This window comes from Echinops telfairi, unplaced genomic scaffold (assembly GCF_000313985.2).
Source record: "Echinops telfairi isolate 266 unplaced genomic scaffold, ASM31398v2 ScPeMD7_3;HRSCAF=10, whole genome shotgun sequence".
NCBI lineage: Eukaryota > Metazoa > Chordata > Mammalia > Afrosoricida > Tenrecidae > Echinops > Echinops telfairi.
Window position 1 is genome coordinate 25001551 of NW_022103899.1, and position 19606 is coordinate 25021156.

The 19606-nt window shown below is 41.5% G+C and overlaps 1 protein-coding gene across 2 annotated transcripts in view; it reads right to left on the reverse strand.

The window, feature by feature from the left end:
* SATB2 (SATB homeobox 2) overlaps positions 1–19606 on the reverse strand; it is a 202055-nt gene that overhangs the window by 96319 nt on the left and 86130 nt on the right. For both annotated transcript variants that reach the window (XM_045297511.1, XM_004701523.2), the window contains exons 4-5: positions 18023–18146; positions 7273–7375 (exon numbers count right to left, since the gene is read on the reverse strand). In XM_045297511.1, coding sequence (XP_045153446.1) covers positions 7273–7375; positions 18023–18146 — 227 coding nt within the window. The remainder of the gene's footprint in view (positions 1–7272; positions 7376–18022; positions 18147–19606) is intronic.

Here is a 19606-nt window from a genome sequence, read left to right on the forward strand (position 1 = left end):
CTCCCTGGGGGCTGGACAACAGAAAAGTAGGTGAAGGGAGACATTGGGCAGTGTAAGACATGAAAAAATAATAATAATTTATAAATTATCAAGGGAGGGTGGGGGAGGGAGGGGGGAAATGAGGAGCTGATACCAAGGGTTCAAGCAGAAAGAAAATGTTTTCAGAATGATGATGGCAATAAGCGTACAAATGTGCTTACACAATGGATGGATGAGTGGATGGAATGTGAGAAGAGATGTAAGAACCCCAATAATTTTTTTTAAAAAGAGATGTATGAGCCCCTAATAAAATGATTTTAAAAATAAAAACGTGCTTACACAATGGATGGATGAGTGGATGGAATGTGAGAAGAGATGTAAGAACCCCAATAATTTTTTTTAAAAAGAGATGTATGAGCTCCTAATAAAATGATTTTAAAAATAAAAACTATATATATATATAGTTTTTATTTTTAAAATATAAATATATATACACACACATACATATATATGTTATTGGCAAGCAATTGTTTTATTTCTTTAACTAGCTATGAATGCATTTAGAACTACCGATACAGTTAGAAGGAGCTTAAATGAGCCACAGCAAGGAATTAGTCCACAGCTGAGTCAAGTGTCCAATGCATATCCTAAGCACCAGCGTTTCACCTCCTGACACGACCAATAAAGTTTCCCACCATAGGGCCAAGCAGGGTAAGGTGGTTGATGAGCGCTTATTACTAAGTGCCTCCGTGAAACCACACCAAGGGATTCCAAGCGTTTGAAGACCAGTGAAAGGACGCATGGTTGGCCGCGGAACGGATGTTTTGGTTTCCACGAATCCAGTATTCTACAAAATCTCACAGAATTTGCTATTGGCATGACTTTCAGCAAGGTACAAGACAGACAAAGAGCAGATGCAGTTCCTTGACAACACACCTTCATTTAGATCCAAAGCTGAAAGCACATTTTTGTTCATGACTTGAAAGAATTAGGCAGACAAAGTCAGTTCCTTTTACCTCATCAGGGCTAAGTGAGAGTGGAGGAAGGAGGACGGGGCTTGATTAAAGGCATTGTCCTGACCACCGGCACCACCACGGCAAAGCAGGGCTGCCTTCTGGAACCAGGTCCATCCGTGGAACACTGATTTCTCTCTTCAACTCTGAGGCACCACTTTGTAAATGACACAATCATTTTGGGGTACCAGAGGTGCTTTAAATGTGGTAACATTATATCATTTCAGCTATAATGATCATAATTACTTATTTCTTTTAATCACAACCCACTTAACCACTTTAGTACAGAGGACTCGTTCAAGGAGTTTAATTTTCATTCAACATCTAATCTTTGTGTTTACCGAAACCCTTCACGGGCTTTGTTTACTGTCTGCTTGCTGGCCTGGATGTTTGATCTTGCAAGACTAGATCAGACAAGGTCAGATAAAATACTGATTGCTAGCATCAAGTGGGCTTGAGGAAGTTATACTGTAATACTTGTTTTAAAATTCTCTTTTCTCCCAGCTTTTTTAATATTTTGCAAAATAAGTCCAAATAAACAAATAAAATTAAGACAACTGGCAATCAGCGGGTTCTTGAGCAATTATGGAGAAAAAGAAATTGATGAGGGTAATTTTACATTATGGCCAGAATAGAGGGTTTGGTTGGGGGCACTCATTCTTTTTTTTTTTTTTTTACTGATTTTTTGGGGGCACTCATTCTAACTATGATTTTATGACATGAATAAGTTTATGACATTCACCAGTATCCTTGTGAACTTTCAATGATCCCTTAATCCTTGAGACATATTAAATTCCTGGGGCTGACCAGACCAAATATGATAATTCATTTGGCATAAGGTATCAGATGAAAAACATTATAGATATAAAATTATTTGCCTTTAACTTAATAATTTTTAATTTGGATACATTTAAACTGTGCAAGACCTTTCTTCGTCAAAATGCTTTCCGAATCTGGCCTCTTGAAAATATAGATCGCTAGAGGGCATTACCTTCAGGATTACCATTTATTTTTATAAAAATGATGGGGCGAGTGTACATCAAAGTAGAGTTCATATAAAAGAAGAATTAGACAAAAAGGAAACATTAAAATGTATAATGAAAACTGGATGGAGCAGATCTGTTATCTTAGAAGAGAAAGCCCACGAGAAAGGCTTCTGGGCAGGAAATTTGCAACACACGAACAAGGTTTGCTTTCTGTGGTCATCCTGGTGTCCAACGCTAAAACTCTCAATCATTAGACAACTGGTTTGGTTCTGCTTTGCTTTTTGCTTTTAGATAGAACGTTCATGTTTTCCTTGCTGTTGGGAGCTTCTGTGCTCTACATTGAAAAACCTAGACCAGAAGCACGAGATGAACAGCAATAACAAAGTGCTGTCTAAACTTCCCCATCCACCCACTCCATTTGCTTCAATATCAAAAACCCCTGGGAAGCAGGTTCATGGTTCTGGGTCTTAAAACAAGAGTATACACATGCCGTTTCCCTACCTACCCTGAGTTAACGCAAATGTTAACTCAAATATGTCTGTGTCAACCAGGATTGTCTTTGAAATGAAAGAATAAAGGTAAACAGAATGTGCTTTGCTATGATCAGGAGGGAAAATAAAGTGAACGTGCTGAGCCAAGCCTACTTTGGACTTTTTCAAGAATAAGTGTAAATAGTTTAGCTATAATAACAACAAAGTCAAAAAATGCACATTAAAATGTTTACTTCAAAATTTAGACCTTTCCATTTGTATATAGTTTTTACATCTGTTTTCAATGATATCAAATTATTGATTGTTCATTTTTCTCATATTTATTTAAGCATTAACTATAGAATTTGCAATCTGATCTCACTTTTTTCTTCCTTCCAGTAGATTTTTATTTTTGCCAGGTTTTAGTCATATTTACTTTGATCTTTCAGAATACATAATTATTTCAGTTTATTTATTTCTATGAGAAAAGGAAAAAAAATTGACCTAGGAGTTCTTTCTATATGTGGCAATTTGTAACAGATTCCCATAGCTTATGTTTAGGAAATCATGGTTTTGATTAAGAAGTAACCATTTAGTTCCCACTGTTTTATTAAAACAGACATTAGCAGATAATGCAAAACATATTTAACAATGGAGCCTGCATTTAGTTTGGGACATCAGTAAGTGAGCTTGAGGTTTTCTTCTAGGGCGAGTAACAGTCACAATACATGTACACTGGTGATGTTGGGGTGGACAGAAGGTGTGGGAAGGCAAACAGGGACATGGTTCTCAAGAAGAGAGCCAAGACAGAGACCTGGCTCTGCTACCACTGATGTGCAGATTTGCAATTCATTTCGATTGCCATTGTAAGTTGCCATAGAGCCAATCCCAACTCATAGCAGCCCCACGTGCATAGAATGTAACTGCTCCACCGAGTTTTCAAGGTGATAACATCTCAGAAAGTTGCCAGACCTTTCTTCCGGGGTGTTCGCTCAAAAGCCAACCCCACCCCCCACCCCACCCCCACCATCAAGTCAACTCTGACTCAATAGGCCAAACCCCCAACCTTTCAGCCAGTGGTTGAGCTGTTTGATCTTTTGTGCCATCCAGGGACCCTCCAGCAATTCCTTACTACTTTTTTTCCCCCTTTATTTTAAAAATGGATGGACACGAAAAGAAATTTTGTGAACGAAATCATGACCTGCCCATGAGAAATGTGTCCTATTAGATAGGAAATTCCATAGCAACATCTAATCACAGCAACAACAACAACAAAAGTCTCATCAAGTGAAGTGTGCCTGGATAGGCCCAACACTGTCTGTTTTTCTGAGGGTCGAAAGTTAATAAAACACACCCCTCTGGGTGTTTGTTTTCTATGCACGATCATACCTGTCATGAATTCTTTGTTTTCCCTCCCACTCCCTTGCTTGATGAATCAACACCACTTGAACTGTTTGACGGCAGCTTGTGTTTACTTCACACGTACCTTAACCTTCCCTTTTCTCCTCCTACTGACACACACACCCCCACACACGCACACACGTGCACACACATACTTTAAAGCAGCAACAATGAGCTCCCTGTCTTTGAATAGCTTATGTACCCACTGTCTGGCAGCCCTTTCAGGTGTGGATCCTTGACCTCCTCAGTGAAATCAAGGTCTCAGTCTACTTCTACAGCACTTAAGTGATTTAACTGTGCATTTACTACCTTGGAGGGGGCCAAAAAAGAAGAAGAAGCCTAGCTTGAGGAACTGCATCTTTGAGAGAGAAAGCAGAAAACATGGGTGCTAATGCATATGTAGACACAGCACACGCACGCACGCACGCACGCACGCACGCACACTGGCTGGCACGCACACTGGCTGGCACACAGGTGCTGGAGAGGCAGTTCTGAGAACCCGACAAAGAAGGCTCACAGGCTTTCTGTATCCGAATTCTTTCTGAACACTCCAGCTTATTAAAGAGGTCACTCTCTTCCTTTCTCTTATACCAGAAAGCAAGTGGGATCTAACAAATGACCTTGAAGCTGTGGGATGTTTCTGATTGTTAGCCACAGAGGTTATGTTCCAACACCTTAGCAGTCCTATTTAAAAAACAAAACAAAGCAAAAATGTGGAGGGAACACTTCTGAACCATACAATCGTGTTTTATCATGAAAAGGAGCTATTTATCTAATCCTTTACATGGGAGAACACTAATAATACTGTAAGTGCAATATCCAAACCAGACCCTGGGGCCCTAAGAATTTAGACTGCATTGGAAAGGAATGGATCTGAATTCAATTTTCGGTGCTAAAAATTTTTTTTAAAAAGAAAGAAAGAAAGAAAAAGGTTTTCCTTGGCAGTGCAACAGCTAAGGAAGTTAAATCCTCAGGTGCTACCCAAAAGGTCAGTGGTTCAAACCTATCAGCCACGCCATGTGAGAAAAACATGGCACTCTGCTAGTTTAAGGATTTACAGCCTTGGCAACCGTACAGGGCAATTCATCTCTGTCCTATAGGGTTTCCATAACTTGTGTCACTAGTATCAAATGTGCTCATTCCTTTTGTAATCAGAAATGTGCATGGAAAGCTCGTTTCGTCAAAAGGTAACCTTGTCAGCAAGCTTCCACTCACTCACCAGCCAACAAGCATTATTTGGACACACCAAAGGAAATCTGCAGGTAGTTAAATAAATAAATGCAACCTTTCCTTCCACCTACACCAAAACTGTTGTTCAGCCCTCGGCTGGGGGCAGTGAGCTGTCAGCAAGACTGTGCACACCAATAACATAGCACAATGGATGACGTTATGATCATGCAGAATAGGCCCAGCAGGATCCTTACACATGGACCTATCCCAGCACCAAAAAAAAAAAAAAGTCCTTATAACCCTGTGATGCTACTGGGATTTATCTGAACTGAGGTGAGAGCAAAAGACATTTTCAAATATTGACATACTTGCAAAGGTAGACTATTGCTGATATGTGCTGTAAAGAGCATGCTGTTCATTACCTAAGAAACTATTTTCAGGACCAACCAACTCCTTATATGTTACTACTAAAACTATCACTGACCTAAAAAGAAACCACACCACGCCAAGTCAACGCTGACTGCTCCATAAGGTTTCCAAAATGGTACGTCCTCTTTTAAAGGAGTTTTATTGGTACATACTTCACAAATCATATGATTTAATTATTCAATCATATTAAGAACATCTGTGCAAACGAATCACCACAATCCGTTTCAGAACATTTTCTTCTCATCTTCATTGTTGGTTTGCTTCCCGTTCCCCGCCTCTTCCCGTCTATGCCTCTAGGGACTTATTGATCCAGTGACTCTCTCTAGAGCTCTACCTCTCCTGCATTTCATATGCTTAAAGTCACACAACACATAAACAGGAAGCAGGCAACCCCCCAATCCAACAGCAACGACTGGACAAAACATGGGGAAACCTCAATCAAAAAAGAAAGGAGACTGTATTAAAGACTGAAACGACTTTAAACTGGGTCAAAATGGAGATCGAACGATAGGTGTTACATTTTAACCTAACTGCATCTTCCCTCCTTGATTCCACGATGCTCTCACATCTTGATGCTCTCACATCTTGATGGCGGCAGACGGGCGCATCTTTCTCCCGGGGAGCAGCTGGGGTTCGCAAACGGCTGACCTTTGACAGCTGGCAGCTGAGCACTTTAACCACTGTGCCACGGGGGCTCCAGGATTCCCACTACTACTTATTATCACGATGTTCAGAGAGCAGCCCCAGTGGTGCGGTGTTGAAAGTGACCGAATGCTAACCAAAAGGTCAATGGTTCTAACCCACCACCTGTTTTGTGGAAGAAAGTAGTGACTGTTGTCTTTCTTAAAGATTTACAGTCTTCGAAATCCTACAGGGCAGTTTCTACTCAGTTCTCGAGAGTCACTGTGAGTCGAAGCTGATGCCACAGCCAACCTCACCACCAAGCCCACTGTCTTACAGTGACGATGGAGGAAGAGGCTGCACTTTGGGTTCTAGTCTTGGGTCTCATAACTACACACAGCTACACCGAGACCAGTGTGCTGTCACCTCTCTGGTTACTGAGGTGCAGTGAAGTGAAACAATGTGCCCCAGCTCACGCAGCCAGCAAGTGGAAGGCAAAGATTTGCAGCCAATAGCCTTTGCTTCAACCGTGATCTGGAATGGTCCTCCAATACAACAAATCAAAAAACCAGACTCACTGCCTTCGGGTTGGCTCTGACCTAGAGGACAGGAGTGAACTGACGCTGTGGGTTTCCCAGACTAAGTCTCTTTATGGGAGTAGAACGTTTCATCTTTCTCCCGAGGAGTGGCTGGTAGTTTCGAACTGCTGACCTTGTGGTTAGCAGTCTAATTCATAGCCCACTGTGCCCACAGGGCTCATGGTCTTCAAATAAACATAAGCATAGCATCAAAACTCCACTTCTGACCAATCATTTTATGATATCCACAACAGCTATCCCCACCGGCTTATTAGTATTTAAACTCCAAGTGGGGATTTAACCAAAATTAATATGTTCATTAAAATGACTTCTTGACTAAGTTTTTAAAATAGACATACCTTTCTGGAATAAGCCATTTCAAAATATTTCTCAAGATGTGGCTCTTCCCATGCATCTCTTGTGAAAACTACAAACTTCCTCTATTACACTGAGATACAATGTTTGTGCTAAAGAAACCAGTTTGTATCACACGATGGAAGTATTAAGAATACCACCTTTGTACAAAACTATATAAATTGAATCTAAAATTGGCATAAATCCTAAAGTATTAGTAATTCATCTAAGAAACTGAAAACTGACTTTAAAAACAAAAGGCTCTGTTTACCTTTAATCTTCTTGTACTTCTTATACCATCTCCCAAACTCCTGGCACTTGGTTGCTGACACATTGGCATAGTATGTGCTATTTACAATGGATGAAATCATACTCTGCAAGGGAAAATAAAAGCGTTATTATTTTTTGCCAAAATACGAGTACTCCAAGAATGGGCTCGCTACAGTCCACATTCATCTCTTTTGTCTTCTAGACTCTCCTGCAAACAAGCCTGCTTAGCATCCAACATGAATACCTGGATTTTAATACTGAATGATCACAGTGCTTTCTCCAAAAAGTCCACTGTCAGGGATGGAGGGGGTGGGGACATACAGGTGAGGTGCACAGTAGAAGAGCTGCAATTCAGTAACCAGAGCAACAGTTGAGGTCAGATGCTCCAACAAATCATGCCTTTCAGACGTTTCTGTTCTGAGTCCAAAGGCAACAAGCTTACCCAGCCAAGAATCTGAGAACATCCGTGCTACTCGCTGCAGAACAACAGTTAGGGAAATAAGTTAAATTAATATAATTTATAGAAACGTGTGATTAGCACTTGTGTGAAAATACACCAAATGAAAAATTAACAGTGCTATTTTAGAGCAGAGCAAACTAAACATAACATTTGTACTGCATTTCAACCAAAAATGAACCAAAGCTCAAACTTCCTGAGTGCTTAAATAAATGACTCCTCCAGACTCTTCACCTTCTTGTCCCTCCTGGCTCCCCCTTTAGCTGACCTGCTTGTAATGGGGAGGGGTGACAGGCAAAGGAAGGAGCTGGACAGCACAACGGGACTGATCACAGAAAGACGAGCATAAAAAGTCGCACACCTTGAACTAAAGGACCTGCAAAGACCGGTTGGTAGTCAATGTGATAGGTGTAGGCCAATATTTGTTCATTTACATGTAATTGACTGGGATCATCCATGTATGTTTCAGATATGTATTTTATTTCTGAACATTCTGCCTAGAAACAGAGAGAAAGAACTCAAGAATTCCAAATACCCTGTGTGAGATTTGATAGCATGCCTTGTAATCACATCTTCCTTTAAATGTATGTGTGTATATAATAACCATATACAAAATGTAATATATAATAATACATAAGAACTACATATACACGTGGTCCCCCAGACATGGAGCAGTTCAGAGAAATCTTAGAACACAAAATGACATTTCTACCAAATTATAGAGCAGGAACAATAAATCAAGGCAACGCCAAGCTATTCACCAGGAGGTTCAAATACCAGCAGACAGCCCTTCAGAGATTCCCAATGAAAAGGCTTTCCTTTCCATGAGCCTATCTTTGTTTAATCGCTTCTCAATACTGGCAAGGGGGAGTCCTAATTCAATTCACAGAAAGCCCTCGGCTGTTTGACATAGCGCATGGCCATCCTCCCCCAGTTGCTGATCTCGAAATGGCAATTGAGCAAGAACACTTTTAAGAGCAGGGCCACCATCACCTGCATGTATCCCTGAAAGTATGGGTCCCCAGGGCTCAGTGGGTCCCTAACTTCCCTGAGGCAGGGTTCTGCACAGACTGCCGCCTGATTAGCTGGGCTCCCTCCCTCCCCGGGCCAAGCTTTTCTCTCTCTCCTAGTCTGGAGACCCTTGAGGACAGTAAGGTCTGATTCTTTTAGTTTTTCCCTTCTCCCTAGTGGTGAACACAGTTCTAATGGGGAATATCTGAGTCACTGCACCATCACAGATGAAAAGGGACAGGGATGAATTTGAAAACGCCAAATTGAAGTATCATACTAATAAAAATTTGAACAAGAAAGCAGCCTAACAATAGAGTGTACCAGTCACAGTGAGGTATGTGAGTAAGCGGAATGTGTTTGTCGCCTCTGCTGTTCCTATAAATGCTATCCTCTGGAAAGGCAGAGTTAAAGTAAAACCTCATGCCGCAGAGCGGCCTAGGACACAGAGTGAACTGAGAGTGGCTCAAGGGCACGCTAGAGCTGTCCACGTGACGTGGCCACGTCACTCAGGACCAAGAAGACCTACACCTCCTGCTCTCCAGCCTCTCAAGGTCACCTTTCCCGCAGCGGCATCTTCACCGACACTGCCAGATGCCAGTGTCAATTAGTCAAAGGGGCAAGGAAATGAATAGACTATCTGAGCTTCTCTCAGCTTGATCACCAGCCCCTGTACTTGCATCCGCTTCCTATGTCTTATTTAATGAGGAGTTCACTATGCAGAGACAAAATCACAGTTATTCTCTTCCGCAGCTTACTTTAATGAGTCCCTATCACTGCAGAGCAAGGAAAGAAATGGGCTTAAGTTATAAACTGAGAAATTAGTTAACAAATAAAGACAATTTCCTAGAAATGAGAATCTTTAGACATCGAAAATGTTTATTTAAGCTTGCGGCACCTTGTTATTTATCTTTTAATTCCCTGCAGGACTTGATGCTTAGTTGACCCTCGAAATACTTCTACTGATAAGAACTGCCATCAGAGAGCTTTAAAAACAGGAAAGGTACACCTTGGGTATACTTTAGATAAGAAGCCATGTCATGTCTTATTATTTCTAGGTTCAAAGTAACATGAACATTCTCAGCTCCTAAATCAGACTGTCCTGTCCCCATGGCCTAATTCTGAACCATTCAGCCTCGCCCTGGACACACACTAACAGGCCGTCTTCTGGTAAGTGCTCAGTTTTTAAGCAACAAAACTTAATAAATTAGATGCCCTGTTGAAAGTGACTGACAACAGTGTGCTGACTTTCATTCTAGAAATCAACAGAGGTCCTCGGGCACAGAGAACGAACTTGTATTTACCAATTGCTCATTTATCCTTAAGCCACATTTTTAAAACCCTTTTAATGTCACTGAAATCAGGATGCACTTTAAAATCAACAGTAACCTGATGAGATATATTTGATGTAAAATGGCATGAGTAATGATTAAAACTCCAACTACCTACCACTACATCAAACAAAGATCTAATTTCATTCCTTGCTTTAAAAAACATGCATATGGGGCTTTGTTGTTCTTGTTTTATGTTTCCCAATCATTATAATCAACAGACAAACTTTTAGAATCCTTTTTGTTTTTAATTTTTATTTTTTTAGAATATTTTTGAGAAGCAAACATGATCTGAGTCTACATTTTCAAGACATAATGCAACCAATACTTGAGTACCTATATAAAATATGAATATAAATAATCAGAAGTTTTGTGTTGTTGTTTTAACATATAAATGGAGGAGCTATATTTTACTGAGGCTGATATTAAAATGACTTTGCATCTACCAAGCGCACAGCAGTACATGTGAGTGAGGTGGTAAGGCAGGAAGGGCAGGGCACACAGATAACAAGCAATCACGCAGCCCCCCTTAAAAATGTAGACACAGTCATCAAAACCACTCAGTAGGTGACTGCAGGTTAAGCAATTTGATGACAAGTTTTACTACAAATAATAATATAAAGATAAATTACAGTGCTTAATATGTCCCCTCAATGATAGAAACTTTTTGGAAATATTTTTACTTCTTTTTCATTAATCATAAAATTTTAAATGTGAAGGTTTGTTTGTTTTTAATTATAGGAGGGGAGGGAGACAAAATAAAGGATTCTGTATATTTATAGTCCACAACATTTTGCCACCTAGACATGAAAGTGATATTTGAAAAGGCAAAGTTAATAAGAAAGCACAAAATCATCAACAAAGGATAAAATGATTTTTATGTTATACTTGGAAAGCCAAAGATCCAAGCATCCTCAACCCCCCTGCAAAAAAAAAAGAAAAAATGCTTGGATATCCTTCCCCATATTCCCGTTGGCCTAGTGGGATTTATGTTTGCGCATCAACCTTATACTAAGAGTATGTAAGCTGCAGATACACTATACACTCACACTATGAAAACAGTGCCTTTTCAAACCTAGGGGAATGATTACGTGGCCTGTCAGTGGCCGACAGATGGGGGAGAAATGGGCAGCCTCTGCTGCCCTTCCCACGACGACAGAGGGGAGAGAGCAAGGTGCAGTCCACGGGCAATGTGCACCTTCTCGGCTCCTCTCGCAGTCCTTTCACTCGGCGCTGGGACATGCACTCGGGAGGTTGCCAAGAGTCAGAAATAACTTGATTGTGTGTGTGTGTGTGTGTGTGTGTGTGTGTGTGTGTGTGTGTGTGTAGGGGGGTTGATGTGTTTGTTTTCTGTGGCATGCTGCTCATCTGGAGAAACTACTTTGTGATGAAAAAGTCTCTTAATGTCACTAGGCAGTCTTCCTATTCCTTTCCCTTCCCATTTCTGAGCTACTGAATGGTAACTTTTACTATTCTAATGGAAAGAGAAAATCCTTCTCCTGGTCTTTGAAGTATGAAGAGACTGCACACTCAAGCCCTTCCCTGCACTGGGGTGCTAAGTGCAAGGTCAGCAGTTAAAAGATGAGGGCAACAAATGTATAGATGTGCTCTACACAATTGATCTATGTATTGTGATGAATTTTATGAGCCCCAATAAATTGATTAAAAAAAAAAGAAGTGATGAAGAAAAAAATGAGGGATGAGTTTGAAAAATGTTTCAAAGGATGGTATCGCAGATTTGACAAATATATTCAGTGTACTGGAGAGTACTTTGAAGGTGATAAGGTATTTTTGTAAAATAAATAAAAACGTAGCTTGAAAAAAAAAAGTCAACAGCCGCTCAGTGGGAAGCAGATGCGGCTCTCCACACCCATAGAGTTACAGTCTGGGGATCCCACAGGGGAGCTCTGCTCCGTCCCCTAGGGCTGCCATGAGTGGGAAGGATGGCAAGGAGTTTGGTTGGGATTTTTTTTTCTCCTGCACAGCTGATGAATGACTGGCTTGTCTGAGCTGCAGCACCCCCATCTGTGAAACTGGATGTCAGTGAGGAGTCACGCAGCTCATTTGTGTAAAAGGCCCGAAACAGGATGTGAGGTCAGCCAATGGCAGTTCTCCTTCGACCAGGCAATGCTTTCGTCTGATCATCACAACCACCTGGTTAGGCATTACCTTCAAGCTGTCACATGTGAATCTCTTGCAACTTGAGTTCATGAGTCAGTTGTCAGTAGATGAACACATGATCCATTGGGTGGGGGGGGCGTTTTGTGTGTGGGGGGGGATAGTTCTGCTGACCCTACTAGCTTTTTGATTTCACAGCCCGATTACTGTGGAATAGTACAGATAGGTCTTTTAATGATCCCCAAATGGGCAGGCAGTCTGTTATCAACTCATGCCAGATACCTAGTAATAGCTTTGCAGTTGACTAACTTTTTAACCAGTCATTTTATCCCTCAAGTGTTTAGCGCTAAAACCCCTACTAGAACCATGGGCAGAGCTGCTCTATACTCATTCTAAAAGCCGATCTAGGGTCACAGAGAGCATGGGTATGGGATAGGCTCACACTGAGAGGGCCCAACACTTCCAAATTAGTGGTAACTTCCCTGCAGCTTTCACTTAACAAAGCCGTCTCTTTAATCATCCCTTTTGATCCCCACAACACCCTATAATAGAGATACGGCAGGTACTATGAGCTCCATGCATTTTCATGGATCAGAACACTAAGGACTGTGGACACCTAGCCCACAGCCAAGAAGAAAACTTGGATCTTTTCAACTCCTCCTCACGTAAGAATGCATAAGCCACAGAAAGACGTGTCCACAGTGCTTTCATCCCACACCAGGTAAAGAGATCATGTGTTATGGGAGAGAGAGTTGGGCCTGAGGTGTAGTAAATGAAGATGCTTGGGACAGTCGGTAGGGCGCAGGTAAGAAGCTTGAAGAGACAGGGTGGGGGAGGTAGAGAGAGAGGTTGTCAGGTAGCATGTCATCACATATTTAAAGGTGGAGTAAAAATAAACACACAGGCACACAAACAAAACCTATACTTCTCAGACATCTGTCCAGACAGAGACTAACTAAAACATCACTTCCCCTTGCTTTAAATATATGTGCCTCAGGCTACACTTGATGCTCATGTACGGACTCCCCGCCCTACTCTTTCCTGCTGGCCTCAAAGCTGCTCTTTGGAATGGTCAAGAAAAAAATAATGTATTCTTCATGTATAGGTCTTTTAATGTGACTTTAATGTGATTATTGAACTTGAGTGAGGAAATACCTTATACAGTTTGTCTTGGGAGTAATAAGGAAGAGTTCTTTTAAAAACAGGAAAGTTTAGTTTTCTCCCTTAAGGTAAGGAGCGTTGGATAACTCACTTGTACCTAGATTCAAAGTTAGGTTTTTCTCCGCACCAGTGTTTCCTTAGTCAGTGCAAAGTTCCTGACCCTTAAATGAAACTCCAATAATTTATGCCGATATGCAGTTACATGACTGACTCATCTTGATTTTAAGACAAAAAAATGCATTCTTTTTCACATTGAATCAACTGAACTCTGGGGGGAAAAAAGTTCTATCAGTTCTAAGACAATCCTGAAAAGAGGTGACCCTACCTCCACGCTGCAATACAGCACTGCCTGGCTTAAAACCCAGAAAGGTATGACCGTACTTATCCAATCTGTATCCTGAGCAAATCACCAGAGCAGCTGGATTAGATGAAGAAGACTGTGGCATCAGGATTGGAGGAAGGCTCATCAACAACCTGCGGAATGCAGGTGCCATGACCTTGCTTGCTTTAAGTGATGAGAATTTGAAACGCGTGCTGATGAAGATCAAAGATTGCAGGCTTCACTTTGGGTTACAACTCAATGTAACTAAAACAAAACTCCTTACAACTGGAACAATAGGTAATATTAGGATAAAAAAAGAGACTATTGATGTTGTCAAGGAGTTAAATCTTCTTCAGGTCCACAATCAGTGCTGGAGGCAGCAGTCAAAAGATCGAGGAGCACATCGCACTGGGTAATGTGCTGCATAATACCTCTGTATAGTGTTGAAAATCAAGGACTTTACTTGGAGGACGAAAGTACGCTTGACCCAAGGCCAGATGTTTTCAATCCGCCTCTCTGCATGTGAAAGGTGGACATTAAATATGGAAGCCTGAAGGAGAAGCAATGCGTTTGTATTGTGGTGCTGGAGAAGAATCTTGGAGGTATCGTGGACTGCCAAAAGAATAAGCAAATCTGTCTTGACAGGAGTAAAACCAGAACATTCCTTAGAAGGAGCATACTGTAGACATGTTATTAGGCGAGGCCAGTCCCTGGACAAAGACAGCATGCTTGGTAAGGGAGAGGGGCAGTGAACAAGAGGAGTCTCAACAAGGACTGACACCGCGGCTGCAACAATGGGCTCAAATATCACAACCATGTGAGGACGGCGCAGGACGGGCTAGTGTTGCTAAGTGAATGATATGAAATGTCTTGGGATGATGGGTTAAGAGCAAGGGTAAAAGCTGTAAGAAAAATGTAATGTCGGGACTCACATCACATGTCTATACTAGTCAAGAAGGTCTACTTCAGAGCTACTTTTCATAAGCAGAAAGCAATGCCAGAAGCCTACATCAGATTTCCCCCAAATCCTAAACAGAACTGAGATTCTGTTTGACTGAAATGAGTTGGGCATCAACCACCAAATTACTGTGTTGAGCTGCGACTTGTAAACATGCTGGAGTTGCGAAGAGCACTTGTAACGGGTGTCATGGATTGAATTGTGTCCTTCTAAAATAGGTGTTAAGGGTCCTAACCCCTGTACTTGCGGCTGTAACTCCATTTAGGAACAGACTTTTCTTTATTAAGGTAATGGGTGTTATCAGTGTCGGGCGTGTTTTAAACCAATCACCTTCAAGATATAGAAAGGATAAACTAGACACAGAGACAAGCGAGCAGAAATAGGGGAAGACAAACGTCAGATCACACAAAGATTCCCACGGAACCAGGCACAAAAGGAACAAGGAAGAAGGAAGGTGGAGACTGGGAGGGAGAAAGGGAAGGAGAGACAGAATGAAAGAGAGAGAAAGAGAGAGTATCTACCTCTAGAACTAGCATCCAGAATTCATTTCAAGCCTTCCTAAATGTAAGAAATAAGTCCTGGTATTACTGTTGGGTAAGCATTGGGCAGCTAACTGCGAGGCTGGAGGTTCAAATTCTCTAGCTGCTCCATGGGAGAAAGATGAGGCTATATGCTCCAGTAAAGATTCTATAAATCAGAAGCCCTACATTGGGATGATAGGAATCAAAAGTAAACTGATAGCAACGGGCTCAGTTAAATGTCTCTTCATTGAGTAATGTCTGCAGGCATCTAACCAAACCAGGGCGGTGAAGGAAGGTGGCGGTAGTGGGAAAGAAGACTGGCATCTTGAAGACTCTCAGAGGCCCTGCCATGGAGTCTGGATTGCTATTGCAGTGGGGACCAAGGGCGAGGAGTCACCGGTGCTCCGTAGATAAAGAAAAGGTACCATATTCCTAAGCGTGAATCATATGGTGGCAGATACGTACGTCATGAGGGAAGAAGAGTTGAATGATTTCAGATGAAAATCGATGCCAGTTAAAATGAGGCAGTGGCAGAGAGAGAATGATTCCAGATACATAGGCAGTGGAATCACAAGATCAAACAAGAGAGTGACAAACAAGAGGATTTTTAGGCAACTAGGAGTGGAAAAGAAGAGAGAAGAGAAGGAGTTTATTTATTTTGTTTGTTTGTTTGGATGGTTTTTTGGAGGGGCAAGATCATCTCATTTGAATCTCAGGGCACTTTTTCAAATGCTGTGAAAGATGCAGATGAGATCATGCCCAGTTTATAAGAGAGTTTAACAGAGCCCTGAGAAGTGGCCAGATCACATATTTAACATAAAATAATTGAAATTAGACCTTGGGGCTCCCAGGTCCTGGCGCATGCTGGTTTGTGCCACCACTCAAGTGTCTTTCGTAGCCACAAACAGATATGACAATGAGGACACGTTCATCTGCACCAAAGCCGCAAAAGCCCAGAATGAAATCTGAATTTGTGATGTTAAGTTGGGAGCTTGTCCCCTTCCATGAAAAGTCTGTTTGACTTCCATGGGATTCTAAGAAAAAATCCATTATGATTAATTATAAAAGTGAGGAGAAATGATTGAAAGTTTGCTTTAAGCATGTTCTTTATCCTGTCCCTGTCTGTTATAAGAATAATCAAAGTATTTGTTTTTTTAACTTCCTAAGCATTTGCATTGGGATAAATCCAAATTCTCACATCAAGGTTTTAGCACCTACATCCAGGTGGGTAGTATGAGACCCCAAATCACAAGACCAGGTAAAAACTGATGTTAAAAAATATTAATCTGTAAATGGGGATTTAGTGAAACAGGAAATAAACAGTAGAGGATTATAAAAAAGAAGAAGAAAGAAATATCGATCCCCCTCTTTCATCTCATGTCCCACTACCCAGGTGCATGCCTTCTCAGTTTTTAGAGACAAAATACTAGTTGTGTGCTTTGTCTCAGAGCATTCAAATTTCAAAATACTGTCCTCTGCAAGACACAAATGCACACACAAGCTACTGAGTACACCCTAACAATGGCATCTCCCCAATGATAGCGGATGTTTTTTGTGGGGTTGTATGGCATACCAGACCCTGGGCCAAGCATTTTATGCATATCACCCCATTTAGTCTTTGTCATACGACTTAAGGGGAGTCCCTGGATGGTCCAAATGGTTAATGTACTCAGCTGACAACTCTAAGATTGGTGGTGCAAATCCACCTGGACACACCTTGGAAAGCCAGTGAAATGTCTATGAAGCACAGTTCTCTGCTTTAACACCCACGAGCTCACCATGAGCCAAATTGACTGTATGGCAACTGGTATATGACTTACGACTATTACTGTCCTGTTTGTACCTATAAAGAACTGGGTTTATATGAACAAGGTTACAAAGGTTTGTAAGTCAGGACAGGAATCCAGGTCTATCCAACTAGAATACATGCGCGCAACCTTTATTCTCCATGCTTCCCCAGAGACTGCATGCCCTTGGGACATAGCTAATGGCGCCTCAGGTTGCTATGGCTCACCCTCCTTTGAACTTGACAAACAAGTAATTAACTCGCTGTCTTAAATCAAGTGTAGTAACTCACACCAAAGATGGATTTCCATTCATGGCTTCAGACAATGCCAAACTGAGTTCATTTGTACGGCAGTTCCAATCTGCCACAGGAGAAATTTTACCTCCCTAGATAAAATGGGGCCTTAGCCCATGGACAAAGATGGACAGGGCTAGCCTTTTGCTCTACCAAGCCTGTGATTGGCCCAACCTTCTTTTTCAGGGCTTTCCTTTGTATTCAGTTGGTTTACTAAAAAGATGAATGTCACTTTTGGTCCTGGTACAGTTTGTTGTGGGGAATTAGCTCCCAAATCTCCACAAGTATATATGATATAAAGATCAGCTCTGTCCGCCAGACATAAAAAAAGTCTCAGTAAATCATAGAAAAACAGTCTTTGCCCGGCTGACATGCTCCACAGACAGAGGGATTCAATGCATTCCAGGAGAACACAGGGATGAGAGGTTTGGATGAGACTCTCAACCTTCTATTCTTAACCAGCTGAGCAACCGTAGGCAGGTAATTTTAGTGCTTCTCTGAGCCTCAATTTCTTGATTGATAAACACTGATACCTATGCCTCCTGTGGCAAATCTGGGAAGTTTATGATTCTGCATGAAAAATGTTTTACTATATCCCCAATACAACAAAGCTCTAAACAAGTGGCAATGCCTCCTCTCTAACATGAAGCATCACCATCACCTCCTAGAATACCGGGCAACTCGAAAAATGAAAGAGAAAGACCGCTGTCCAAACAGCCCCCCCACCCCCACCCACTCCTATGAGATAGTGCACCGGAGCCTGTATTTCTTAGGACCATGACTGGAGACACTGACCTGGGAGAGAGGGCATTCTTTGGCTAATGTGCTCTGGTTCATCTCTTTGAGCAGTTCCTTTAAGGCATTGCGAACAGTGGCATGGTTCCATTGCTCCGCAGGCAAGTCTTCTAATTTCGAACAGCTAAGAAACAGAGCAAGAATATGCAACATAAAAATCTCAATCAGGAAAAAAAAAACCCCACACAAACATATAAATAGTTCTGGGTCTAACTGCTGACTTTTGTGACTATCCCCCAACCAGGTCTGATAGTGAATGGATTCATTGGATGATGTAAGTTATGGCAAAACAAAAACAACAATAGTATACAATTTATGAAGGGTTCGTGAGGGTGGTAGGAGAAGGGAGGGAGGGAATAAAGAGGTGCTGACATCAAGGATTCCAAGAAAAAAGAAAATGGATTGTAAATGATGATGGCAACAATTGTGCAACTATGCCTAATCTAATGGAACTATGGATTATAATAATATCTGTAAGAGCTCCCAACAAAATGTAAAAAAAAAAGACATTTGACTCTATGGATCAGAACAAATTATAGATAACATTGTGAAGAATGGGAATTACAAAATACTTAATTATGCCCATACAGAAGGCACGTATGGCAGAAGGCAGTCATTCAAACAGAACAAGAGGATACTGTATGTTTTAAAATCATAAAAGGTGTGCTTCAAGGTTGTATCCTTTCCCCATGCTTATTCAACCTGTATGCTGAGCAAACTGAGAAGCTGGATTATATAAAGGAGAACTCAGCACCAGGAGTAGAGAGAGGCTTATTAAACACCTTCCATACGCATATGACCCAACTTTTCCTAGTGAAGGTGAAGAGGCCTGTGAGGAAAATGAAAGACTGCATCTTGTGATGGTACTTAGCATGTCTACCTGGAAGGGGCAGGCGGGATACACAAGCCAGAAGAGAGAACAACGGGATGACAGTTCCGGGGGAACGTGGAATAGGGGAGTGGGGGGAAAGGAAGTGGGTGTTAACAAATCTAGGGACAAGGGAACTACAAGTGATCCAAAATCAGTGACAAGGAGGGTGTGGGAGGTCTGGCAGGGCTGGATCAAGAGCTATGTAACCGAGAGGAATTCCTAAAACCCAAATGAAGGCTGAACATGATAGTGGGACATGGGGAAAGTGTAAAGAAATAGAGGAAAGAACTAGGAGTCAAAGGGTAGTCATAGAGATTTAAATACAGGCATATATAGATGTAAACATATTTACATACGATGAGAGGGAAATAGATCTATGTACATATATTTATAGGTTTAGTATTAAGAAAACAGATGGACGGTGGGCCCCTGCTCAAGTACTCTCTCAATACAAGAACAATTTGTCCTAACAATGCAGCAGTCTGAGATGCTCACCTTCTTGGCACAATCACTGAAGACAATGAGTGCACAAGCAAATGTGGTGAAGAAAGCTGATGGTACCTGGGTATCAAAAGATATAGCATCTGAAGTTTTAAAGGCCTGAAGATAAACAAGCAGTCATCTAGCTGAGAAACAACAAAACCCACATGGAAGAAGCACACCAGCCTGTCCTGACTCAATCGCTGAGGACCAAGTAGGTGCATAAGCAAATG